This window comes from Megalops cyprinoides, chromosome 10, assembly GCF_013368585.1.
Source record: "Megalops cyprinoides isolate fMegCyp1 chromosome 10, fMegCyp1.pri, whole genome shotgun sequence".
Classification (NCBI taxonomy): domain Eukaryota; kingdom Metazoa; phylum Chordata; class Actinopteri; order Elopiformes; family Megalopidae; genus Megalops; species Megalops cyprinoides.
Window position 1 is genome coordinate 9,145,095 of NC_050592.1, and position 27,785 is coordinate 9,172,879.

The following is a 27,785-nucleotide window of genomic DNA, read 5'->3' on the forward strand; positions in this document are numbered from 1 at the left end:
TGATATGGGATCTTCTTTAATTTATTGATGCATATTACATATTCTTAAACCAGAAGAGCACTCCATTTCTGTTTTAAAATGTAGCAAAATTTAAGTAATTCTGCTTCCTTCAGCACAGTGGCTGGCGACGGTGTTAGACGAAACGCAAGCACCCCGCCCCCTTTTTATCGAAACTGTCAATCAAACAATTTGCGCTCTGTCCATACTTCCTTTTTGACCGGAAAAGCTGTTGTTTTTGTTATCCAAGATGGCGGCGGGGATGTACTTAGAACACTACCTAGACAGTAAGTTATTTTTGCTTTTTATTTTGCTCGCTGTGATTGTTTTAGTTCAATCAGGTGTGCCATAATGTACATGCGAGATAGACTGTGTGTACATTGTTGCGATGTATACTGTTGATTAATGACGGGGCATTTTGCAAGGGGTGGTCTTCGCTAGTTCGCTAGCGCTAGCACTGCACACGTTATTCTACTGGCGAAACAACATAAGTCCTTAGTGTTGATTCTCTGAGTAGCTATCTTACGTAGTTAGGTTTTTTGGAGTCATATGAAGGTGTAGAAATGTATCAGTTTACGTGTCTCCTTGGTGTGGTCATTTTGACTCATTTCCGAGCTGGGATTTCTGCGTGCCAAATATGTGCTAATCCAACTAACTTGCATTGTTGCAATGGATGTAAGCAGTGAACTTCATTGCTAGTTATCAAACTAAGCAGTTTTCCATGCAATGGTTCCATGTGTTAATACCACAGAATATAATATTCCTGTGTAATGACATGATCACGTTACTCCAGGCATAGAGAATCTGCCGTTTGAGCTGCAGAGAAATTTCCAGCTGATGAGAGACCTGGACCAACGGACTGAAGGTAAGTGGGAGCCTCACGCCAATCCTCAGAAGTTTCTAATTTGGTATTTCATGTTTTGTGAGGAAACCTACTGTGTCAAAAAGTCCGTGAAGTATGTATTTGTATCTTTTTTTCTCAGGTGCTATCTCAAAATACCTGCGTCAGTTAACAGAATCTGTCTTTATGTGTCCATGTTTGTGCACAGTGGTGTTTGCACTTTGAATGCACTGCCACAGGGAGGTGCACATAAACCTCCTTGACTTGCACTCATTACTGACTCTGTGTCCCTTTCTGTTACAGACCTTAAGGGACAGATCGACTCCCTGGCACGTGAATACACAGCCAATGCGCGGACGCTGTCTTCAGAACAGAAACTGTCCCTCCTGCGGCAAATCCAGCAATCCTATAGCAAGTGCAAGGAATTTGGGGATGACAAAGTGCAGCTGGCTATGCAGACATATGAGATGGTAAGCACTTGACTCATGGTAGACTCACAGTCTCCCACAAATAGGAGGGCTGATAGATATCTTTGTATTTGACTGATTGATCTATGTTCATGGTAACTTCATGTGTTTAGTTAAATGTTCAGTTTTCTGTGAATCCTGCAGTCTTCAATTTGCAGCTACTAACGTTTGCCCTGTGATCCATATGTGTGCAGCCTTTGAATGCTGGGAAATTGAGTGTAGGACAATTATTACATTAAAAAAACCTACCCTAACCCAAATGTACTAATTTTGTAGTGGAAGGTAAATTACATTGTTAAAATGCAATGGTGCTAATAAGATGTTCTTGACATGTACAGAAGTGTAGGCTGTAATTGAATCCTTATTTATTTGCAAAAAACCATGTAAAGCTAGAAAGACATGTTCTGTGCCATTATTCAGTACATTTTTTTTTTCAGGTGGACAAACACATCCGGAGGCTGGACACTGACCTGGCTCGCTTTGAGGCTGACCTGAAGGAGAAGCAGATTGAGAGCACTGACTATGACTCCACCTCCAGCAAGGGCAAGAAGAGTGAGTGCATATGTCTTTGTGGGAACACTTGTGCAAAAGCAATGGCACATAGTATTGCCATCACTGTGTCTCTCTTGAATGTCAGTGGTAAAGTCATCAGGTTTAAAAAAACAAGGAGAGTAATGTATATGTGTGCTGGTTGTTGTGATGTCTACTTTTAAAGGACGAACATATCGTGTCCCCCTCTGAATACCATGCCTCATTTAAGGATGTATGTTTTGTTTGGTTTCTCTACATCCACATACATTTGAAACTTTGTTAGTTAATCATTGTAAGCTATAGGAAATACACTGCATTTAGGCCCCGGTAGTGCATAATTCAGTAAATATATAATGCAGTAAATACTTGTGGTTCAGATCCAAAAGTGGTATGACTGACTTTGTTGTTGGCAAGCCCCTTTATTTTTAATTTGATGATTAAGCACTTTAACAGAAATTTGATATGGTGGTGCTGAAATTACCACAAATGAAATTACAAATGATCATTGCTATGCGTGTTTAAAATCAAAATTATTTGTTGCAAATTGACTAAATTCAGTTGTTGGTATTGTCCAAGTTTTTTGTCAATGTTGTTTTGTCTGTAGCTCTTATCGGTAGTAGTAGACTTAGACTGTGTCTTTAACTCTCAGGTGAGTCGCGGGGGCCCAAAGAGAAGAAAGTGGCTCGAACTCGGTCAAAGGTGAAGAACTCTGATGATGATGGGAGCCCCAAAAACGGACAGAAGAAAGTCAAGCTGATTCATACGTATGCTTTTTACCTCGATATTTCTCCCAGTTTTTGTATTTTGCCATATTGTACAATTTCTTTGCTTTTCTTGGTCACATTGTATGATGTCAGCCTCCACTCTCAGTTTCAGTGTTCTAAACAAGCTCCCTGTCACAGTGGTATGCAGTATAAATATGTCACCATCTATGTCTTTGTACCTTTAGCCTGTTAAGTATTAATGTATACCAGTAGAGGTGGTAACACTCTCCTTAATTGTCAGGGGGGAGTTCAATGCCCCTTCAGTGAATTTTGGGAACGTCCACCCTTCTGATGTGCTGGATATGCCGGTGGACCCGAACGAGCCCACTTACTGCCTGTGTCACCAGGTGTCCTATGGAGAAATGATTGGCTGTGACAACACGGATGTGAGTGCAAAGATTTGGAACCGTGTCTCATGCCATCGCACCATCTAATGATGCTATTGTGACAGTATGACAGTGGAATTGATCTTTTGTTGTTGTTTCGCAGTGCTCCATTGAGTGGTTCCACTTTGCTTGTGTGGGACTGACGACCAAGCCCAGGGGAAAATGGTGAGAGAGATTTATGTGGCATGCATGTCTAAAACTTGAGGAGGTCATTAATGACTGCATGGGTACACACTTTGTTTTGTCTTTTATAAAATGAATTTGTGCATTTGCAACTTTTGCACAATATTAATAATTGTATATATAATTGTACAATAATTGTAACCATTGTAAAATTGTAACCAGTTGCTGATTAAGGAAAACATTGACCCTTAAAAACCGAAAGGCAGGGGGTTTTACACCTCGTATAAATTCTAATTGCACTCTTGCGTAACTGTCATTATTTTTAATTGCCGTGAATACTGCTACTATTTTGACTCCTATTCTCCTCTGTTTTGAATGGCAGGTACTGTCCACGCTGCTCACAGGAAAGGAAAAAGAAATAAAGAGAGCAACAGACAGAGGGGCACAAAGTCAGAGAATGAGTTTGAGAGGAGAGGGGGATAGAAGTTTTTTTTTTCCCCCCTCACTAGGTAGAAATAATGTGTAGTCTGTCTTTCCCCCCCTCTGCAGAATTTGGTGCTTGTGTTGCCTCATATTTGCTTTCCCATCTCTCTCTCACAGGGAAAGAAAATGTGATGGAGGGGTAGCTACAGCTGTAGTTTCAGTTTTGGGATCATGTTTTTTCAGTGATAACAATAAGGATGATGATCATGATTATTGTTATTGTGATTTTTTTTAATGTTATTTTGATGTTATTTTTACTGAGTTTATGGAAAACTGACAGAGAAACACAAGCAGCATTAATGAAGCACCAGTAATCCCTGCCCTATACGGTACACCACAACATACTGTATTCTGTTCATCAGGACTATCCAAATGTAGTATGCAGAACTGGAACATGTTAAAAGGGACAGTGCTGGACTGTGGTATACAATACTATACGCTTGTACAGTACTGAGCAATAGTTTCCTATCTCAGCCATTGCTGCGTTGTATTCATTTCAGCAGTATTATATTTGGACTCAAATTATTATGCCTTTGGTATATGACTGGACCGCACTATTCTATACTGTGCTGAATGGAACTAGGTGGGATGGGACTGGTGTATGGGAAAAGCTATTGTATATAACTGAGAGAAAACAGTAAGAAAACCTTGGAGAAACTGTACATTTTGTTCTCAACTGTTAAATACAACTACTAACTTGAATTTTCTGTCGCTCGTTTTTACTGACATAAGCAAGCACATAGTAAACAACGATTAATATCTGAGAATGTTACACAGTGTAATAGAACAAGTGATTGGACAAATCTACTTAATAATTTGATTTCTGTGGCATGGTCAGTAAACACACGTTTATTCCAGGACGTTAACCAATTTCAAAACTTACGTGCATTTATTTTCTTTAAGCATAGTTTTTATCCAAGTAGCCAATTGAATCGCAGGTATCAACGTATCTCCATTTTGGTTTAAATGAAGAGCCTCACTTTCGATTGTAAATGGCCGCTGTTGCAAGGCCCCTATCGTTTCGGCCTATCTGCTTTCACAAAGAGCACCACGCACGGAGCGAAGGCCGATGACGTAGCTGTGTTGGCGCGCGGTGGGGAGAATTCAAAACTGCTCACCAGAAACCGTTGCTAGTGGTGCTTTTTGGCTGGATGCAGTTAGCCCACCGAAGAGCTATAGTTTCGGACTGTTTTGGCACAAGGATTTCCACCAAACAACGGTAAGCGTGCTTAAATAAACTTAAAATTAGCCACCATAAGTAGTTCCCTATTGTTTTTCGCCAGCGTTAGCCGACAAGTGCGAATATACTAACATAGCTAGCTAGATGTAGCTACAGAGGAACTTACTATTGAGCTAGCTAGATAGCTAGCTTTCTCGTTAGCATAGCGAGATAACATTTGGTAGCAGTCTATTATTGTTATGTATGCTGTTGGCTAGGTGTATTGCAGCTTTGCTGGCTAGATACGTTCAGGATGTTCGGTTAGCTAGCGTCTCAGCCACAGTTTGGAGGATGACTTCATGTTAATTGCATCGTCTCCAGCCTTTCAGCTAGTTAGTTTGTTTCCAGGCGTGCTACACAGTGGGGTGGTTGGCTAGCTGGCTAACATCGCCCACAAGAGAGGAGAGCTACCTAGCTGATGTTCGCTTTTCTGCCAGTCGCCTAATTAACATTATTCAGTAGAAATAATCTCTCTGCCCTTCTCAGTCAGCAACGTTAAGGTTTATTAAGGTTAGATATTTTGAAATAGAACGTTATGGTTATAGTGTCTCCACATTGACTGTCGTCATTGCGTGTTTCAAACCTGTGCTCCAGCGATGTGGGACTTCATTGTGCCAGTGTGCGTCAGTGATTTGGTGAAGACTGGAGGCATCAATCAGTATGTGGTTCAGGATGTTGTCTCCCCCAAACAACTGGCCTCTCACCTCCACAGTAAGTAACTCCGGTATGGACCATGCAGTGTCTGTACAGTACTTTATACATTCATTCTCCCATACTTAAATTAGCAGCTCAATGTCACCTCTACAGCAACCTATGTAATGCTGTGCTAGTCCATTTGGCCATTTTGTAGGATTGTCCTCAGTTTTGCCAGAACAGTCATTGATTGCTTCCTCTTACTACTTCTGTCTGTTCAGGTTTCAGGGCTGCACTGAGGAGCCAGGGTCCACTATGTATCTTGGAGCACTTCGACACTGCTTACAGCGTTCTGCAGTCAGTATTCACTTGCTATTTATAGGCAGTTTAAATACGTGTGGATGTTTGTTCATGTAAGATTTAAGTGTGTTTATTATAATACAGGCTTTATTGAAATTGGTCTGCCATAGTTCAGAAAGTTTCCAAAAACACTAGGTGTTTAGCTAGGTCATTCTGTTGCCCTGTGATGAGACCAAGGCGAATGCGAGCTAATTGGCCAGGGGACTGGGTTGCCTTGCCAACTGATTGATGGGTAATCTTGGCAGTGTAGTGGAGATTGGCTGCTCTGCTGTAAGGGCCCACCTACAATAAACTTGACCTACTCCTCAAAACTCCTCCTCAGAGACACAGGGGGAGGTGGAATGGATCAGACAGTGTGTGTGTGTGTGTGTGTGTGTGTCAGGAGGCTGGCAGACTCAGCTCTATGTTAGTCACTTGGCTATGAGCGGTTTCTTTGGTAATCTGAGGGCATTCTGATAAAGTAGGTATGACTTTCCCCAATTTGTGCATCACACCCACATATACTCGTGTACAAATCCTTGGCTGACGCACTGCCTGTGAATTTTCTGTCCTCCAGGCATTTCCAGGCTGTTGACATAGCTGTAAAAGAAGACACCTTGGAGTTGCTTGTGCAAGGTCAGCCTCAGAGAGACTGCTGGTGTTTGGCTCTTGATGCCTCGTTTTGGCATCATTACACAGCCTTGAATAGTCTTGTTCTGTTGAAATTGAAGTTGGTTTTTTTTTTTTTTCACGTAATTCCCTCCACAGTGGTGAGCGGGCTGTCGGTGTCCCTGCCCTCCCTCCTCCTCTCCACCACACTCTCAGCTGTGGACAGAAAGCAGCAGCTCAACGCTGTCAAAATGGCAGTATTCCTACTCTGCAAACTGACTGAGCACTTGGAGAGTGACTCCTACAGGCAAAGTATCATCACTGCACCCAGCAAGGTATGTGTTTGCTGGCATTACTGTTCTGTGTGTCCGTAGTTGCTGTGACACCTATATATTGCAATTTGTCTGTCATGGATAAGTCCTATTCACCGGTCTGTGTCTGTGCTCGGTGTTCCATATTTTGTCACTCTTTCCCAGTCCTTTTCCATCTCTAATTATTCTCTTATCAAGACTTTATATTCTTGCCTCTAGCTAAGATGGTCAGTTGTGGTGAATCGTTAAAGCACTGTTAATGGCCTGTGTGGTTCCTCAGCTGAATTTTATTTTTTTTTTGCTTTCATAAAGTGAAGCAGGATTGCAACACAGAAGTAATATAACAATTATATTTTCCAAAACATGAATGCGCAGTAGTGCCTCAAGACAAAGCCAGCTTCTGTGAGATGCATTCCTGGCTCAGAAGCAGCGCTCCAAAACATGAGGAAAATGTCTTTTCATGTGACTTTTGCCCAGTGATGATACCAAGGCAAATATGAGTTGATTGATCAAGAGGCTGGTGTTCTGGCCTCCTGATTGATGGGTAATCTTGGTAGGGTAGTGGAGAATGGCTGCCCTGCTGTAAGGGCCCACCCACAGTAAAGCAGCACCATCCCTAACACTCCCTGTAGAGACATGGAGGAGGAGGTGATCAGGTGCTAACAGAGTGAATGTGCTGTCTGTCTGTTGTGAGTCTGTAGTATGTGTGTGTCTGTGTCAGGAGGCTGGGAACGCCTGACTCTGTCTGTCAATCTGCTGTGAGCGGCTTCTTTGGTAATCTGAGGGCAAATTGATAGCCAGTGATCAGTCTCTTGTATTGATAATGTACTGATTTGACAGTAATCGTTTATCTCATTTGCGATTACATGCCAGATGAGTCTTTACGGCATGAGTTGACCTGACTCGCGCACTCTTCCTTCACTCCCTCAGGGCAGTAAGAAGGGCAAATCCGCCAGCGAGGGCCAGATACAGTGGGACACTGAGAGGGAGACAGTGCTGCAGGCCCTCACACAGCTGCTGCAGTTAGACATCAGGACGCTGTGGAGCCTGTCACTGGTGGAGGAGGAATTCGTCAGGTCGGTCAGTCTAGAGCTTTTTGTGTTGAAGTCTCGATCATATCCAGGGTGCTTCTGACAAAGTGGTGGATGGAGTGTCTGTAGAACTGATCTAGCTACGTCATTTACAAAGGTCATTATTTCTGATTGATTTTAATGAATGAGCTAAAAGTGGACACTGTTGAGCCTTGATACAGGGTGTGAAATTAACACCCACCAGCCAGCAAGTGGGGGTAGATTTTGTCTTTGGTAGGTTAAAAATGCAGGGTCTGTAGCCCAATGTTGCCCGTGCTTTTTTAATTATATTATTCAGTTTAGTTCCTATTGTTCTTTTCAACTGTAAGCCAATGACAGTACCCCACTGTCATTTTCCGGTTGTGAAATCTTGTGTTGGTCATCTGTGCAACCTCTGGTTATCCAGTCACCAGTTATGAATGACAGCATGATAAATTTTCTACTGCTGGAAGATTCAACAACTAGCTAGTTTTGTTCAGAGAGGCAATGTTAGTTATACCCTCAACCGTGTCTGTCTGGTCGCATAATTTGATAACTGGCTCTACCGTCGATTTAAAAATAAGGACACCTAACTACACTGAGAGAACAGATGGTAAACGACCATATTCAGAACTGTATAAATCATTGGGAAAAAGGGGAGACCCCTCTGATTTTGAGTGGCCATGCTAGAAAGTTTGGGTCCAACTTCATTGACTTTACGTGCTTGGATACTGCCTGCCTAGCTAGCAGGAGGAGTAAACATTACTATGGTAGCTGTCACCTTTAGCTGTAACGTTACCTTGCTGGTTAGCATTTTTGGCTAATAATACACAATGTTGCTACCATACTTGTGTATGCCTTGCAAGATGCAGTTAATATACTGTGAATCGAGCTACATTTTGTTTTGGCTGGTGAAAATCTGACTGGCTGTTCAATTTTTTTTCATTTACAAGCCACCTTGGCTGGTGGACCAAAAAGTTCATTTCAGTCCCTGTTACATGGTCTATATATTATAAACTTTGCTGGTGTGTATTATGTTACAAGAATCAGATATTTATGTCAAATCTGCCTTCATGAATATTATGCTTTTAAGTGTACTTGTTGTTATAATTGTTTTAATTTTGGTGCCTGTAATCCTTTCATGCCCAGCCAAGAGTGCTGGCAAAGTTTACAAAACCATGAACTCCATAGTTTGCAATAGGCCTATCTTTGGAAACTACCCTGCCCTGTCCTTGTTTCATTGAGATGTTTATTCAGTCTTTATTGCTGCTTATAAGCTGAGGTCCACAGGCCCCTGTTCGTTGTTCGTGATAGTCTTATGAGTCTTTCTCCATTGTGCTGTCAGTTGTGTGACGTGCTGCTGCTACAAGCTCCTGGAGAACCCTGCCATCAGCCTTGTGAAAAGCAAGGGCAGTCGTGATGCCATCATCCACCTGCTGGGGGTGCTGGTGAAGAAGTACAACCACCTGCTGGGTCAGTGCTTGTTCTGTTATTCCCTCCTCACTTGGACGTAAGTTGACGTAAGTGCTGTGATGTCACCCATCTGTGTGCAATGTTGTAACACTTCCCCTCTCTCCCCAGGTGCCAGTGTAAAGGTCATCCAGCTGCTGCAGCACTTTGAGCAGCTGTCCTCTGTGTGTGCCCAGGCTGTAGCTGTTTGGAGCTCTGAGTATGGTGTCAAGGCCATTGTTGGGGAGGTCATGAGGTAGGGTGTGTGTGCTTGTGTGGCGGGGGGTTGTTATTAATGAGCAGACTGTCCTCTTCCTAGTATCTGTCAGCGTTTGTGTTTTGATGTGTTGTGTACCTTCATTTAGTCTTTGTCACTATTACCCCGTCTGCTGTCACAACTCGATGTTTAATGAGGTCCTTCCTCCCATCCCTGCTGTTCCTCACTTTGCAGAGAGATTGGTCAGAAGTCGAGTGAGGAGTTGAGCAGAGAGGGTTCGGGCGTGAAGGCTTTCTCCTGCTTCCTGTCGGAGCTCAGCACTCTGGTGCCTGATGTCATGTTACCCAACATCAGTGTGCTGCTCACACACCTGGAGGGAGAGGTAATGTAGACCAGTGACTAATTCTCAAACTCCCTCTTATGAAATTGTATTGCAAGATGTTTGAATGAGATGGCAGTTATGTCGTAATAAGAGTGCAGAATGAGTGGGGGTCAGTAACTCTTTTCTGCACCTTTCAGAGCCACAGCATGCGCATGGCCGTGTGTGAGGTGCTGGGGGAGGTGCTGATCCGGGTGCTGAGCGGGGACGGGCTGAATGACACAGCTCGGGCCGACAGGGACCGCTTCCTGGACACCCTGCAGGAGCACCTGCACGACACAAACTCTCACGTCAGAGCCCGCGTGCTGCAGGTCTACACCCGTATCGTCAACAGCAAGGTGCGGCCACATCCTGCGGACCCCGCCTCTCTCGCTGTCCCTTAGCCTTACGGTGTAAAATCTCGCTTCCTCTGAAGGAGCAGATATCTTTCTTAATTCTTAATTTGTCTGCCCATAAAAGTGATGTTGAATGCACACATGTTCTTTGCAGCTCTGTTCAGTAGTTGCCATTTAGAAAACTGACTATGCAGTTTTAAATATGTACGTTTTTCAATCATAGACATTCTCATTGTTGTAAAAAGGATTGTAAAACACCCAGAAACTTCCATTAGTCTCATGGAATTTAATGAAAAGGGCTGTCTAACCTTCATTGTGAGGTTTTCTCACTTTAGGACTAACAGGCATTTCTTTGTAAAGCTTTTGTGGTGCTATTCTCTGCACCGGGGAGATTGAACACATTGTGACTATTGGTTGGCTGAAGTTTTCCTTGATGTGCTGGGCCTCTAAGTGGACGCGGTATTGAACTGCTGTTTTTTTGAATGTCTCAATGTAAATGTAACTGTGCTTTGCATGCTCTCTCACAGGCTCTGCCCCTGTGCCGGTACAGTGAAGTCATGGGGCTGGCCGTGGGTCGCCTGATGGACAAGTCAGTTAATGTGTGTAAGAACTCAATCCAGTTGCTGGCGGCCTTCATCGCTCACAACCCCTACAGCTGCAAGGTAAAGTCAGCACTGTTACTTCTCTCATTTGTGCGGCCACCACTGTGGAACTGACCAGATGCATTGTTATGTTATATTTTTGAAAGCCATGTCATCCAACATGGAAAAGAAGTGTGAAGTTTTAGACTGAATTGTGGAAGATTTGATATGGTCTAGGGTTGTGGCAATAGCCGATATTGGACATTGTGGTATCTGAAGAGATTTCATCAATTGTGATATCAGTGTACTGTTATAAATCTAGCTATATATTTAACGATTATCTACACACAACTTGTGTACTAGTTATGAGAGCTTTTTAAAATTTCATAAACGGCACAATTTCTCATTGCATTCAATAGCTAAGGGAACATAATTACTTATAAGTACATATAATTGCCGCTGTTTATCACTGCATTGCTGAAAGTGGAGGGGGTTAAATTACACCATAATCGCGTTTTCTGCCATTACACAAGGAGTGTGTAAACTCCACTTCTTGGGGTGTTGCATTGAAATGAGTGTGTAATTGGATTGACTAGATGAGAATGGATGGTCTTATAACAAAAAGCACACAACTGCAGCTGTTTTGCATTTAAGCTTAATGAAGGAGGAGTTTTATTATAAATAAAACTTTCTGGGATTCATTGTGTGTTCCGTACTTTATAAATGTCTGTAATATGATATTTTTATGCTGTTTTCATATTAAATTTAAATTGTTTCAGACAATTTCAAGCTAACGTCAGTTAAGTTTGTACAGCAAACTTGTCCTGTATTCTCAGAACAGCATAACAGAAGGGAACTGTTTATCGCTCAACCCTAGTATGGACGGAGGCTCTTAGGAAAGATGAATGTTGTCTGTTGTGTTTGCAGTTGAGCAGCGCTGATCTGAAGAAGCCCCTGGAGAAGGAGACGGCTAAGCTGAGAGAGCTCAGGGAGAGGGGGAAAGAGAAGGCTCCTGGTAATTGCCCATATCCTTCCCATCTGCACTCTGACAGCTCTGTGAAATTAGCTGACACCGGCTGTGTTTCTGTCAGCCTAAGCTCTCACAGTAACCCCCTCATTTCCCTCATTTTCTGTTCCTTTCACACCATTCCTGTTCGTTGCTGCTAAGCTACAGCTGTGTTTCTTTGGATTGTCATTCATGCCCTTTCCCACCTTTTGCCTAATGATGACCCCAAGGCGAATGCGAGGTAATTGACTGACAGGGTCAGCTCTCCCACCTCTTGGTTGGTGGGGAATCTTGGCAGTGTAGTACAGATTGGCTGCTCTGTTGTAAGGGCCCACCCATAGTCAGGAAGTTTCACCCTCAAACTCCCTCAGAGACTAAGGAGGAGAAGGGGGGAAAGGAAGCTGACAGTGTGTGTGTTGTGTATTTTGTGTCTGTAGCATGTGTGTGCGTGCTTGTTAATGTCAGGAGGCTGGGAAATGCTGCTCTCTGGCAGTCAGTCAGCTATGAGCGGCTTCTTTGGTAATCTGAAGGCAACTAGGTGTACTAACAACCCCCCTGCAGAGTACAGTGACACTTTCCAACCCTGTATATGTCCACTGTAATGACGGCCATCGTAGTGGTGCTCCTGCATACAGTCTGACATCAGTCTGCATCCCCCTTCCATTCAGTGGCAGTGATCGAAGCGTCAGAGCTGTGGGAGGCTATGGAGCCCGAACTGCTGCAGACCATCAGGGCCGAGCTGGAGCCAGGCAGTGAGGAGGAGCAGGGGGAGCGGGAGGAGGAAGAGGTGGAGGAGAGCGATCGGGACACAGCTGTGAAAATCGCACAGTTCCTGAGGGTGAACAAGTACAGGTACTGTCTGCGTGTGGGCAGTGCAGGATGTTGGGCCTGGTTGAATTGTCCAAAATATCACATGAGGGCAGGTAGAGGCCTGCAAGACAGAACAGTGCACTCAGTGGTCCTTGGTCTGTCTTCTGTTTTCATCCAGGCAGGGCTGTATGACTGAGTGCACGCTGTGTGTTAATAAGCACCTCGCTTTGTGTTACAGGCAGGCTGTGCGACTGTGTGTTCAAGCCCACAGTGTGTTCCCTGAGTCACAGCTCTTCTCTGCTCTCTCCACCCTCACCGTGCAGTCTGTCACGGACACACTGGCTCTGCTTTTCAAAGGTAATGAGTCAGGGACCACAAGTCTGCTTTTATGTAGGTCTGGAAAGATGCTGTTTAAGCATCACTTCATGCGCACTGGCTTTTCCCAATTGAGGACAGGTTAATTTTGTCAGGTGGTGTGAATGCTTCTAAAGATTATTTAAATAATGTGTCTGTGGAAACCATTTGATTCTATTCTAAAATGCCCAATTACATTTGCAAACAGACATTCAGTTTCAAATTGTGTGATCAAAATGTGTGATTCTGCAAGCTCGGAAGAGTACGGCGTCTAAGGAACCTCGGGTACCACTGCCTCTTAATTTAGTGTGAACTGCTGGCAAAGACTTACATGAAGCAGTAGACCACACAGACCATTGAGGGCAGAAGACCCAGCTCAACCTACCTCACTCTTACCTTTGCCTTTACTCCTCAGGCTCAGAGCAGGATCCCCCTCAGAAAGGGGAGGAGCAGCCCCCTGCCCCACAGGAGGAGGGGTCAGGGAGGAATGAAGCAGAGGAGAGTGAGCTAAAGAAGCAGGAGATGTTAGTTCAGTACCTGAGGGACACAGAGAGCTTTGCCCTGCAGGTGGAGAAGGCCATTGCGGTCATCAACATGATGCTCTACTGGAAAACCACCTCTGGTAACTACTATCTGCTCTTTTTGGATCAGCGTGTTAATTCTTTTATGTACTGTGCTAATACTGAACACTGACACTGCCAGTATCAGTAAACACCTGTTGCATCGTCTCAGTATCCAGACGTCCTAGACAGTGGATCAATGTGTGCTGTGTGGCTAATTCTTTTTCATATCCATATGTATATATCCTTTTGAAAGACAAATCATCAGTGGACAATCAATGTCCATTTGTGAAAACATGGCGAGGATCACTGAATTTGAGTGTGTGTGTGTGTGTCTCTCTCAGTGGTACAGGAGGCTGTGCAGTTCTGTGTGACCGTGTGCGAGTTCAGCGTGGCTAACTCTCTGTCGGGAGTGAGGAGGATGCTCCCACTGGTTTGGTCCACCGATGCTGCAGTAAAGGAAGCAGTTGTTCAGGCCTATAGGAGGCTCTACCTCAACCCACAGGGCGACACCACCAGGTCAGTATGCAAAGACAGTTATCTGTGGAATAATTAATGTACTGTTCTCACATTTTATGATGTACTGAGTGTGTTAAATTTCCTGTCTCCCTCAGAGCCAAGGCTCAGACCCTGGTGGACAGCCTCTCAGAGCTGATGGTGGATGCGTCACTGGGGACTATCCAGTGTCTGGAAGAGATAGTGAGTGAATAGATCAACACTGACTCCCTCAAAAAGCTACGTGACCAAAGTTTTAGCATGTTTTGTTGTCCCACTACTTTACCATGGGGATTAAATATAGTATCAGTCATACTTAATATATTTTGATTTTTTTGTCTTCATATTATCTGCAGTTACCTGTTTGAGGATACTTTAATGCTGCAAATATATTTTATAAATTATATGTGCAAGTGTGTGTATGTATATGTATATATGTGTGTGTGTGTGTGTGTGTGTGTGTGTATATATATATATATATATATATATATATATATATATATATATATATATATATATATATATATATATATATATATATATATATATATATAATATATATATAAAATGTACAGTGGTGTTAAGGTATTTACCCCCTTGATATTCTCTATTATTGCCCATTTGGAGTACTGAATGGTTTCAGATCTTCAAACAAAATGTAATATTGCAAAAAGGGAACCCAAGTAAACACAAAATGCAGTATTGTAATGTTTATTTTGATCCTTCAGTGAAAATAGTTAACATTCACCCATTTCACCCCTGCGAAAAAAAATGCCCCCTTAAACCTAATACCTGGTTGGACTAGCAGGTGGCAGTAATAACTAACTTCCCTTGTCTAATATTAAATTTTATTTGATATGAAACCATTCAGTGAGAGAAACATGCAAGGATATCAGGAGGGGGTCAAAACTTTTTCATGCCTGTGTGTGTGTATATATGTATATAATTTTAATTTTTGTATATATATAAAAAATAGAGAACTATTCTGATGTCTTTATAACAAGTATTGAAAGTGCATATAGATCAGTTGAGTACACAGTGCATTAATACTCTGTACATGCGTGGGCATTTAAATAAAGTTGCACAAAGTACATTAGGAATATTCAATGTGGCTCAGAAATGACAAGACATTGAGCATATCCAGATGCCTATTGCAGTCTTTAGGAAGTTTCTTACAGGGTGAATAAGAGTAAGTACACTTGGTAGGTGAAAAAAATCTTTGGCTTTCCTTATGAGTTCACTGAGTGAATATTAAATTAATAAGAAAGACAAGGCAGTGGACTAAAGTAAAGGCTGAATGAGGCAAGGATCTTCTATACTTCCTCTGACATTCATTCCATTCCATTTCAAATTTCATTTAATTCCATTTTGCTCCCATTCTCACTCCCTAGGCTTTTTTTGTAAATCAGGGCACAAAACAATTTGATGGCTGCATTTTTATAAATGTCAAAAGCCGAGTCTTCTTAAAATTGGAACTGCCTGTATTTGTGGAGCTTTTTGCAGTTTGTTCATAGCATTCAATAACTGGGTAGTATATCCCTGCTTCTGCACTTCTGGAGGTGTTCTGGTTTTTGATTAGTTTTACATCCTAATTACATAACTGAATCAGTTATTATGCCAAATTGATTTAAGTGCTCCTGCAAATCTGTTGCGCGCAGTTACCTGAATTAATTTAGCAAAACTGATCCGAGTCTGTGCCTCAGTAGCTCTGAGTGGTGCCTGCCCCTGACGACCGATGCACGCACGTGATACAGAGCCCCTGCGTTAACCTGGCTGTGGGTCTCTGCAGGTGCAGGAGTTCTTCAGCAGCGGGAGCAGTCTGCAGAACAGTGTGGTGCAGGTCCTGTGGGAACGCTTCACTGGGAAGCAGGAGAGCTCCGCCCTGCAAAGGCGTGCCGCTGTGCTGCTGCTGGGCATGGCGGCAAGGTGAGATAAATGCACTCACAGGCGCTTCATCTGCGCATCCTCGGGTGCTACAGGTCTGTTGGTAGTGTCACAGATGAAATTGTATAGATAATTGAACACTTTGAGCCTCCTGTTTTCCCAGGAGGTCTCCCATCCAGTTAGTAACCAAACCAAAACCAACTTGGCTTCAGCAGTCAGGCAGGAGAAAGCTACTTGGTGCTATGACTGCTTGCAAATACGAATTTAATCATTCTGTTGAGTTACTGTTCTGTGACCTTTAGAAAATTCTTTAAAAAGTTTCTTTTTCAAGAAGGTTATTTGCCATATGTTAGACTGTGAGGTTGTTTTCAAAGCTCAGTGATATAAAACCTTATTTTTGTGCTGAGTGACGAACTAGTGCTGTGAATGACCTTGTTTCAGAGTGGAGAGAGAGGTCGTGCTCAGTAATCTGGACACTTTGTGCTCTGTGGCTCTTGGGGAGAAAGTGACTGAAGACTTCCTGCTGGCCAGAGACACGGTCATCGCCATCTCCCATATCACTGACCACAACAAGGTAAACATACACTCAGCTCAGTGTCGTGTGTCTTCATTTAAAAAGGAGCCTATCTGTTTTCTATTAACAGCATTTCTGCTGTGGGTGTTTGGAGCAATAATCTGAACTCCAGTTTTTTCTCCCTCTGTCTCAGCAAACTAAAAACAGCCCTCCATTCAGACTGCCTCAGGACCACCAGCTATTCACCTGCCTCACTCAGGCCATCGCAGAAGGTCAGAACAGTCTCGCTTTCGCCCTGACAATCAGTGCCTTGTGAAGCTTAAGATTTTTTTTATTAAAATCGCATATCGATAGCCATACCATACTGTGGTGTCCCATTTTAAGCCACTCCCTCCCTCCTTTCCCAGGTGTGGTAATGACTGACCCCTACTGGCAGAGCTTCATGGAGCAGGCTGTCCGTTTGATCTACTTCCTAGCGGAGTCACCTGACCAACTCTGCTCCCGCCTGCTCCAGCGATGCTCGCGCCTGCTATTGGACCAGATTGCTGAGGGAGGAGAAGGCAGTAAGGAGGGTGGACAGTCTCAGGGTGGGCAGGCTCAGGATGAAGAGGAGCCAGACAAGCAAAGTAAGCAAATTCGCAGACTCCAAGGTCATTTTGAGAACTTAAGTGCTAACTCAGTAGTTGGAGTAGCAGTCTGGGTCATCCAGCCATATAAATGGATAATATAAAAACTGGAAATAACTTCGGTTAAGGGTGTCTGCTTAGCACTGCTTTGCAGTGACGAACTTAATTTACCTGTCTCACATTTGTCTGTTTGGCCAAGTGGCTTTGACGTGAACTGTGAGAATAAGGGCTCAACCACAGTGGTTAAGCACTGTGCATGTGTCAGTACCTACCATGGGGTGCCACTTAAGTTTCTTGTGATGCATCTTTCCATTTTACATTTATTTTCTTAAATGTGTATTTTCTTAAATTGGCTGCGGTGTAGCGTAGTGGGAAGGAGCAGGATTCGTAAACAAAAGGCTGTAGGTTCGATTCCCCACTGGGGTGCTGCTGTTGTACCCTTGGGCAAGGTACAAGAATTTCCACAATAAATATCCAGCTATATAAATGGGTAACATGTAAAAAAAAATGGTAACCTATGTAAGTTGCCCTGGGTAGGAGGGTCTGCTAAATGCCAATAAAGTAATTTGAATGTTTGTTGTTCCCCCTCTCCCACAGTAAGCTGTGTGTCTCTGGCCCAGCTGCTGGCGCTTTGTGGGAGTGTGGCCTTCTGGCAGATTTCTCACCTGGAGCGCAGTGTCAGCGTGGAGCTGCGACGGAGGAGAGGGGAGAATGAGGAGAGAGAGGCTGCAAGCACCTCCAACAAATCCAAGGTGAGCACAGACAGTGACACCCCAGCATCCACTGCACTTAAAGGGAGATCTGAGGTGCTTCGTCTGAAGACCCCAGGTAGCTCTCTTCCAGGACTAAATACACCTCATTAAAACCTCCTTTACATTGTTTTGTAGAGATTTCGTCCCAAAATCAGGGTTCTGTGTAGGGCAGGGCATTTACTATCCAGAACTTTCTTTGCCATTGCCCCCCGCTGGTGGCATGACCTTCTGCACTTCATCTGTTCTGCTGAATCCCTCAATATTTTTAAGAAACGCCTGAGGACACAGCTCTTCTGCACTCACCTCATCAACAGAATCGCAACCACCTAAAACAATTTATGTACTAAACTGTTTTCCTTAAAAATGGTTTCATATACTTGTCTTTACCAGCTAGCTTGTATCTTGTCTGGCCCGCTGTTTGGATAAGTGTCTGCCAAATGAACAAATGTAAATTTTAAAGAATTACCAATCACCTGGGTGTTCTCTGTGTTCAAAGAGGAGCTAGGTGGTGGATTTGCTTGTGGCAGTTGATACCTTGGGTTTGCTTCTTGTTGTATAGCCATTGTATTCTATGGCTAGATTAAGCAGACAGTAAGGATGCGGTGTTGTATGTTTTATTAGTATTGATAAATTAAGCGCATCTGCACTTCAGCAGCCAAGCTGACTCACTAAGAAGGTTAGTTATCTTATTTCGGTTTTTTCAAGGCTTACGCTGATGAACAAAACAATCACCTGAATGGTTCACTGAGCACTTGCACATTTATGTCCCTCCAGTTGTAATGGATGATAAACTTGATCACAGACAAGCTACCCACACTATCTGTCTGGATGGCTGATATGAATCAAATTCACTGTCTGTAGCAAACAGTGGTCCGATCTATCTGTAGCAGGGAAAATTTTGGTCTTCCAGACACACTGAAACTACGTCCCTCAAAAAAGCATGACTTAATATATGTTTCATAAAGTTTCATTCTTGTATTCTGTCCAAACCTTCACAAAAAGCATTGCCATTTCTGACACATTGCCATTTTTTCAAAAAAACTTGGGAAGCCAATTTTCATAGGTGTGTCATATCCCATACCGTAATGTGAAATTTAGATCAAGTTGTGATCTAAATTTTACTTTAAAGCTGAATCAGATTTACAATTCTAAGGATGTAATTTCCAAGTGGAAATTGCTTATTTGATGATCTTTCATGAGTATTGTTTTGGTGATGTGTGTCAGGCTTTCTTTACATTCACGTGGCTTCACCTAGTTTGTCATGAACTGCTCCTCCCACAGCAGGCGTCCAATGAGAGCTGTGTGGAGGAAGAGCTGGGATTGGTGGGTGCCTCAGCAGAGGACACGGAGGCGGAGCTTATCCGCAAGATCTGTGAGACTGAGCTATTAGCAGGTGAGATTAATTCTAACACTTCATCACTGTCTAACAGCCCTTTCGTCCCTCATGCCTCACTCTATTATTTTTGTGTGAAATTTTGCCCCTTCCTTCAGAGCAGAGCCTTTTTGTGTACTGTCCTCCCTCTTTTCCATTTACCTGACCTATATTACCTTCTCTGATTGAATTGCCACAGCCTACTGTGGTTTATTCCCTTCTAACGCCCCCCTCTCCCTGCTGTTCAGAGGAGAACCTGCTCTATGCCTTCCTGCCTTTGCTGGTGAAGGTGTGTAGCTCTCCTGGCCGGTACTCTCACCCCCAGCTTACCACCGCCGCCTGCCTGGCCCTTGCACAGTTCATGATGATCAGGTGACTGAATGAATGTGAATGAATACGGTCTCCTGCGAGACTGCTCTATATGTGCATTACTCATTTTACCTCAGGTACCCTGAGTATCCTGTTAAGGTTTTTCTCTGTTGCAGCCCCTCAGTCTGTGAGGAGAACATTAGGCTGCTCTTCACAGTGTTGGAGAGGTCCACCCTGCCTGTGGTCAGAGCCAATACCATCATTGCCTTGGGAGACCTCACTGTCCGCTTCCCCAACATACTCGAACCCTGGACTCAGAACCTCTACGCCAGGTAACAGAGCAAATGGTGTCCCATAGGATGTGTAGCTGCATTTAGGGCAACATTTGAACACCTAAGGGCACAAGCAGGAAAACGGGTAGGAACATATGCAGACAAGCATTCAAAAATGAATGCAGGTGCTAGACATTAAGAGCTTTAAAAACAAAAGAACCTTAAAATCAATTCTGGAGGATGCTGGGAGTCAAGTGTAGCCAGAACATACAGAACATTACTCCTTTCTGGTTCTAGTTAAGAATTCTGGCAGCAGTATCCTGGACCACCTGTAATCTCTCAATGGCCTTCCAGCATGCACAATGAAAAAGGAATAGGACCAAGAGTAGATCCTTGTGGAACACCACAAGTAACGTGTTTTCTTTAATACAAAATCACTTATACTGACAAAGAACTCTTATGTAGGGGTAAAACTGGTTTAGATCAGTGTGAGAGACTGACCCATATTTCTAAGTGATGAATTAATATGCTATTGTCAAAAGCAGCACTTAAGTCTAAAAGAATACGGGTGGCTACATTATTGCTCTCAGTGATTAGTCTAATGTCATTAACCACTTTGACCAGAGCTGTCTCAATGCTTTGATTAGATCTCACACCAGACTGAAATTTTTCCAAAATAGTTTTCCTTGAAATCATGAAGTTGTTTGTAAACTACTTTTTCCAGAATTTTACTTAATGGTAGGTTGGCTGTGAGTCTGGAATTGCTTTTCATGGAGATGTCAAGATTGTCTTTAAGTAAGGGTTTTGTTAAGGCAGTTTTATGGTCACCTGGGAAATTGCCCGTTACTGGAGAGCATTTTACTAAGTCAAGCACACTTTGTGATAAATTGTTAATCCAAAAACCTCTTTAAAAGATGTTTATAAGAGACCAAGTTTAGGATTTCATTTGATTAAGTGGTAGTATTCACAGTATATAATGTAAATATGAAACAAGTTTGTTGATTAGATGTTTCTTTTGACAGCATATAAACAAGTAGCTTGTCTTGACACGAAAGTGCCAGCAGAGGGCGTATTTGACATGGCCAGTGAGGGTTTGTGGTGCAGCTGATCGAAGTTTGAATGGTGTGTCTTAGGAAAAACTTTTCCCAACAAAGTATAACAAAAACATTACCTTGCTTATTTATCAACTCCATAGTAGTGTGACACCAATTTATGAATAACCAATCAGAGGTCAGGAGAGTGAGTCCTTGGAAAAATCACAAGTAGCCTTTATTTACAAAATGAACCTTCACATCTAATTCGCCAGTCACTTTAGGTGGGTCCAATTAAAACCACTAGTCTATAAGAACTGTGCTACCTAGATAACTGTGTAAGCCATATAGCCAACCCACTGTTTGTATTCACAAAAAACCTGAAAAAAAAACTGGAATGGTTTCTTTAATCAGTTAAAACGGAATATTTTAGAATGCACTTTGGTTGCTGTAACTCCCAGACAGGTGATCGAAAGGACTACGCTGCTTTAGCTGGACTCATACTGACAACTGCATTTGTTCCATGGCTGTGTTTTTCAGCATCTAGAGAGACATTTTAAGAGCAGGTGGCTTTGTCTGAGAGGGAGGATAGGGTTGTGAGGTCAGACCTGTACCACATCAGCGCATGCATATTTGGATTGCAGAGTTAAATTTTCTAGAAGTTAGTACTACTGCCAGCTGTACTACATTTGAATTTCCAGACACTAAATTGAGCGTTTGACTGTCGGAGTTCTAGTGACAATCAAATGGGGGGGAAAATGCACATGGCACCTGAATTAGATGTTGTACAGGCAAGCTAGTGCAACCCTCAGTCCCTGGGCCCCATGGCAGGACTCATGTCTAGAAGCACTTTCTGAAAACTAGTTGTTTTATTCTTTGCCCCATCATTGTCTATTGAGCATCACTGAATAAGCATGTTATGGCTCAGTTGTTTTTCGGAGAAAATGCAAGGAATCCCATCCAAGGTAAACTCTGTTAGTACAGTACACGGATCACTGTGCTGTCAATTTGTCTCAATGTTGGCTTATGCTGCGGTTACTATAGCAACATATTTGCGCATTATGTACTGTTGTATTTCGGTCTCTTGAACTGAAGCACCGCAGAGTCCAGTGGCTTGTGTGAAACTTATAGAACCTGGAATTGTAATGCATCGAACACTTAAAAGCTGATCATCTCCTCCTCGCTTTAAATGCCTCCCTGAGCTCTGCAAGTACAAGAGATGTTATTTCAGGTGGCTCTGTGAGCCATGACAGCATTACATGATTTCCCTCCGGTGTTAGGGCACAATCAGAGCCAACAGGAGTACCCCTGGTGGGATCGCAGTGTAGATTCTAAACCTGATAGATTAGTTACGCTACACCCGGAGGTACTATTTGCGCTGGTAGCGAGTTGGATCTGTCTTGCATTCATCTCCATTTCTCTCTCGTCTTCCTTCTGTTGCCTGCAGCATAATGAAATTTGCTCCGCCTCCGCTTTAATTGCTGCGAATCCCACGGGATCACAGTCCCGCTGCAGACCTTTATCATTGGCTCACCTGTTAGGGCTCTTTCTCATTCAAAATGTTGTGACAGCTGGTGCAGTGCTCTGTAGTCAGTGTCCTCATGCATTCTGTTATGGAAACTACTGTTCTGAACACACACAAGTTCAGGAATTAAACGCGTTGAAAGCTGCAGTGTCGTGCAGCCTAGCACCATGCGTTTAGAGTGCAAGTTGTGCCTGCAGTGATTGCATTGTGTACACAGTGTCGAGCAGAGGGTGCCTGCAGTAGTGTGCTTTGTACACAGCGTAAGGCAGGCGGTACCTGCAGCAATGCGCTGTGTACAGCGTGGAGCAGGTTCCTGCAGCAACGGGTTTTTCTGTGCGCAGACTGAGTGACGAGAGCTCCTCGGTGAGGCAGACTGCAGTGACGGTGCTGACGCAGCTGGTGCTGAAGGATGTTCTGAAGGTGAAGGGGCAGGTCAGCGAGGTTGCCATGCTGCTCATCGACCCCCAGCCTCACATTGCCAGCCTGGCCCTCAACTTCTTCAACGAGCTCGCCACGAAGGTAGGTACCACCCCTCTGCCTCTCGTCCAGTGTATTCCGCTGCGGGCGGAAGCTCAACCTCCATGTGCTTAAGCATTAACAATTTCAAATTAAACGTATGCTTTCAGAAATGATTCCCAGTGTTGTTCACGTTGCTTTTAGGGCTGTAGAAAATTATGCATTTAAAGAGGTGCAGGGCCATTGCTGTACTAATGTGCTCTGCAGCAAGAACACCAACATGCGGCCAAGGATGATGCCAAGGAAAATAAGTTGATTCTCCACAGTGCCTCAGTAAATCTTTACAGAGGATCCTAAGAAGACAGAAAGAACTTGCATAAACCGTGTTTATAAAAAATAAGTTGTAAAATGCGCTTCAGTGGTTAAAAAAATAAATTAAGGCCACCAAAAGACTTTTTGAGAAGCAGGATTGCCCAGAATTCAAGTAATCTTATTCTTCCTTCACCTTCAGTACTATATATACATAAAACTGAGCATAGCCAAAGTCCAGAGTAATGCAGCTAGCTAATTTTAAGTAGAATTTTTTTGGCATGACTCAAGCCTAATTTAACACCACCAAATGAAAAGGTGTCCACATTGGCAGGGTTCTAATGCAAGAAAATTTGCTGAGAGGTAGAAGTTAGTATGCAGTGTGAAAAAGGCATGGATTTTCATTTTAGACTCAACTCTGACAGGAATTGTGATTCGTGTGGAAGCAGTACAAAAGGCAAATATGTTTTGCAAAAAGTAGATTATACTATAACCCAGCTGTTGGATGTTATGCCTCAGACTACAGTTAGAATAGCGTGTCCAGTTTGGGTCACAATATTAGTGAAAGCGCAACAAAGTAGAGGAAGGGGCAGCAGTCTGGTTTCCGTAAAAAGGAGATTCTGAGCATTTAGGAGCGTTTTTTTTTTTTTTAATTACCAGTTGTCGTAGTGAAATCAGTCTAATCTACAGCTTCTGCACTTGCCCAGGAGCACTGAAGTAAGATGAATGCAATCCTTCAGTACACCTGCACACACAACCACGCATTCAGTACATTTGCGCATCTACATCATCCAAGCAACTTGCAGGGGTCTGACTAGGATGCCTAAAAATGAGACACAAATACCTGGTCAACTCAGCTATGCTGGCCAGTTTTGAACCTGGGATATAAGGTCCAGCCTGTGTTGAAAGCCACTCAAGACCAAAGACTCAGGGCATGTGTAAGTCTAAAACGATTTATGTGGTGAGTCATGGAAGCTATTTGAAACTGATTTTTTACATCTTAACAAGAGGGCATGGGTGGAAATGACTTCTAACAGTAATACTAGAAAGTATATCTTTGCACAGAGTTATTAACACAGACTATCTTTGCAGCATTTGTGGTAGAACCAGAAACCACTGGATCCATCAAGCCCAGGCCTGACTTTTATCCTATAACTATTTTTTAACATGGATGTATATGGTCATTTTAATTTGCTCTCATGGTTTTGTGGATCCTTTAAGATTTTTTTAAGCATGTTACGGTTGATTTTATATACACAATGCCATGGTTCGGTTTATCTGCTGCGTTTTTTTGGTTTGCTTGTCAGTATCCATGTAAGATTTGGTTTCATTTTAGTTATGTAGTACTTGGTATAATTCCACAGCTTGATCTGTGTCTGAGATTTGATCTTTAAGTTTTAAAGATTCCTTGGAATGATCTTTTTTTCTAAATAAAGCCCTTATGAAACAAAGGAATTATAAGTTGTCCTTAAGCTTGTGGGGAAAAACTCTTGAAGGGCAGGTCCTGTTAGTCATTACAGTTCATCATGTAGGTGTTGATAGGCGGGTTGTAGAGTAAGCATTGTCAGGCATGAGAATACTTGAGGTGAGGAGGAGACCCTCTAAAAACTCCTCATTATCACAGTAATACCATGGAAATGGTCCATTCCAGAGCAAGTTGACCTCAGTCCAGTTGAACCTGATGTAACTGGCAAAAACTGACAATGTTTTAATTTTAAAATTTCTACCTCATTTTTCTGTACAAATTACATAATGCAAAGAGACTCTTATTGTACTGCCTTATTAACACAGAACATGGACTGCACAAGGGCATTTAAGTCAAGGAATTAAATGATATGTAATATCATTTACATTCTTTGTTACCTTTTTAATAAATGGACACAACATATTCTAATATCACTGCATACAGCAGTACTGGACATCAGTTTAACCTTTTAAACATCGGGGACATTGCATTAGTTTGCATATATGTCTTGGTTACTCTTCCTCAATTTTTTTTTGTGGCAAAACGTATCGAAGAAGAAATTCAAGGAGGAAAGGAGGAGGTATCAAAAGCAGTGAGAGAAATGAAAACATCCCAGCATCAGCACTTCTCTATACAGTTTATCAGGAATCCCCGCCTTCTCCAGGACAGATGTGTTTTAGCATGGAATGCGGCACGTGTGTGGGGGCTTAAGTCACAGTTCTTGAAAGACTGGCATTAGGATGCATGCATCTATGCATTCTCTGCCAGAGGAAATGTCTTGCCACCTCCTTGTCTCAGTCACAGTCCTTAAGATGGCGACCAGTTAAAGATAGTATCTGGCTCACAGAGAATGTATGAGAACATGCAATTTGGCATGTTTGGACCTGAGCCAGCGTCTTGCTCATTAACTTCCTGTGGGTTTCAGCCAGATGTTACCTTGAAGAAAACAAGTTCATCAATCAGAGGTCCCCTCATGCTTTTTTTTCTCATCTTGGCAGGACAATGCCATCTACAATCTACTCCCTGACATCATCAGTCGCCTGTCCGACCCTGAGCGAGGGATGAAGGAGGAAGACTTTCATACCATCATGAAGTGAGGGATCAGTCTGCATGTGTTGGTCCACTGTGCAGTTGCAATCATGAAGTTTATGCATAGTTTGAAGATTCATAGGCATCGATTCACTATTAACAGATCATGTCATGTTTCACTACAGCTGGGAGTGAAGTCATGGGGGGGGCAGGGCAGGGCAGAGCAGACGTGATTAACTTGTCCCCTCTTTCCCAGGCAACTCTTCTCCTATATCACAAAGGAGAAGCAGACGGAGAGCCTGGTGGAGAAACTCTGTCAGAGATTCAGGACGGCAAAGTGAGTGAATGATCCTGCCTCCTCCACCTGTATGCATTTCTCATCGAGCATCATCAGTGCTGTCTGACTCAGTTTGTGCGCTGCAGTCAAGCCTCTCCGTTTCTGTGGTCGTGACTGGGTGGTGTTATAATCCTTGCGCAGCAGAGAAATGGGTCAACAGGGCCGCTAATGTGCTATGACTGTTTTAACACCCACCCTCACACTTAGTAAACGATAGGCTCCTGGTAATAGGCTTAATTGGCGTGATGGGAACGCTAGAGTGCTGCCAGGCCTGAAAAATGTACATAATTTCAAACCGTGGAGCATAAAAAAAGCAGTCCAGTGTTTCTCGCACTCTTCCATGCCTCAGTATGGCGTAGCCCTTCTCTGCCCCCGTGATTAAAGATCATAGCAGTGACTCCCTCCCTCCCTCCCCCATCTCCGCCGTGACTCAGGACGGAGAGGCAGTGGTGTGACCTGGCCGTTTCGCTGTCCCTGCTCTCCGTGTGTGAACGGGGATTCAAGCGGCTGCAGGAGTGCTGGGACTGCTACAGCGACAAGCTCGCGGAGCCCGGCGTCTACCAGCCCCTGCTGTCCATCATGTCCCGCCTGCGCCGCGGGGCCAAGCCGCAGCTCAAGGTGCCCGCGCCGCCGTGTGCTTTCTGCGCTATCCCATAGCCGCAGCGTGTTTGTCTCTCAGTCATGTTCCTCTGGCACGAAAAGGCTGTAATGCCGAGTAATCTGCACTTTCTGCAGGTATCCTGAGCACTTTCCGGCCAGTATTGTGGCGTGGGGGGGGGGGATTCGAAATTCGTTTCGTTAGCTTATGGTGATGTTTACAGCTCACGCCATCTGCTCCATGCTGGTAGTGCTTGACTGTGACAGTCTATGAAACCGTAGGTTGTGCAGACAGCTCCTTTGAGTTACTCCAGTCCTGTAGTGTGTCTGTCACTGTTTCTCTGTTTGTCAGCATTGTGAGAGTGTTGATGTTCTGTTTTAAGCCCCCCTTCTCTCTCAGTCCCAGGTGGAGGACTTTGAGAAGAAGCTGACTGCAGTTCACACAAAAGGGCTGGAAAACGTAGAGAGCGGAGAGACAGAAGAGCAGAGAGAAGGGGGAGAAGCGGAGAGTGTGTGCACTCCGCAGCCCCTGAGCAAAGGCGGCCGCAGGCCCACAAGAGGTGCTCGCTCTGCAGGCTCACTGTACTTCAGCTCATTATGTCGCTTTCTCTGCCTCTCACAGCAGGTACATGACAGTAACACCAAAACAGTTTCACACATACATTTACAAGTCTCTGACTTCTCGCTTCTCAGGTAAAGGGAAACACTCCACCTCTTGCTTAGAGGACAGTGACCTTGTGACCCCCAAGCCACGTCGCAGGCCCCCCAAGAAAACGCAGATCACCTTCAGCAGCGATGAGGAAGAGGATGGTGAGGCTGCAGCTTTGTCCTGCAGATGTGAACTGACTCGTACTGAGGTGGCATCTTCACTGGCCTAATGTTCTCCTCTTTCCTGTAGATGCTGTGCTGGCAGAGAGTGAGACGCCCAAAGTGACCACGCCTATTTCACGCTCCTCTCGACGAACACGGCTCAGACACTGATTTTACCCCCTTTTTAATTGCCCCCCTCTCTTCTCCTTCATTACTAGTTGATTTATTTCGTTTTTTTGTATGTCTGTCTATGAAGCACTTGAGTATTTATCAATGTATCCCTGTGTCCTACTTCTCCTGTTTTATATTTTTAATGTTTAGCCTTGATAGGTAATGTGATAATTTGAATTGGCAGAATCAAGATCTTCAATAAAGACGTGTGGAAAGTGCAGATTTTCTGGCATTCTTTGTGTTCTTCCTTAGCAGGGATTTCACATTACCAATAATTTCATGTTCCCAGCATTGCGTTGAACCATTCTGATCAAAGTCATGCGCTGCTCTATTTTTATATCAGCCTATTTATTGCTTATAAAGGCCTCAAAAACTCAAATCGGCGCAA

General features: G+C 43.5%; 2 protein-coding genes and 2 non-coding genes across 4 annotated transcripts; all 4 read left to right on the top strand.

The window, feature by feature from the left end:
• The first annotated feature begins 224 nt into the window (after positions 1-224).
• On the top strand, positions 225-4,238 carry LOC118784202 (inhibitor of growth protein 4-like). Its single transcript, XM_036538280.1, has 8 exons — positions 225-284; positions 791-862; positions 1,142-1,308; positions 1,743-1,857; positions 2,486-2,600; positions 2,842-2,986; positions 3,090-3,151; positions 3,492-4,238. The coding sequence occupies exons 1-8, from the start codon at positions 248-250 to the stop codon at positions 3,529-3,531; spliced, it is 753 nt and encodes a 250-aa protein (XP_036394173.1). The 5' UTR covers positions 225-247; the 3' UTR covers positions 3,532-4,238.
• Positions 4,239-4,735: 497 nt separating this feature from the next.
• ncapd2 (non-SMC condensin I complex, subunit D2) lies at positions 4,736-27,502 on the top strand. Its single transcript, XM_036538119.1, has 32 exons — positions 4,736-4,811; positions 5,406-5,522; positions 5,726-5,801; positions 6,361-6,419; positions 6,552-6,727; positions 7,634-7,779; positions 9,098-9,225; positions 9,334-9,457; positions 9,653-9,800; positions 9,938-10,135; positions 10,660-10,794; positions 11,641-11,728; positions 12,388-12,571; positions 12,768-12,886; positions 13,299-13,505; positions 13,788-13,962; positions 14,058-14,142; positions 15,728-15,864; positions 16,264-16,396; positions 16,530-16,608; positions 16,744-16,957; positions 17,564-17,714; positions 18,996-19,107; positions 19,335-19,458; positions 19,572-19,727; positions 22,565-22,742; positions 25,452-25,546; positions 25,739-25,819; positions 26,254-26,437; positions 26,817-26,976; positions 27,110-27,226; positions 27,315-27,502. The coding sequence occupies exons 2-32, from the start codon at positions 5,408-5,410 to the stop codon at positions 27,395-27,397; spliced, it is 4,167 nt and encodes a 1,388-aa protein (XP_036394012.1). The 5' UTR covers positions 4,736-4,811; positions 5,406-5,407; the 3' UTR covers positions 27,398-27,502.
• On the top strand, positions 5,963-6,254 carry LOC118785300. The gene has a single exon (XR_005005278.1). It is a non-coding gene; the product is annotated as a small nucleolar RNA U85 (small nucleolar RNA).
• Positions 7,175-7,491, top strand: LOC118785302. Its single transcript, XR_005005279.1, has one exon. It is a non-coding gene; the product is annotated as a small nucleolar RNA U85 (small nucleolar RNA).
• Positions 27,503-27,785: the final 283 nt, after the last annotated feature.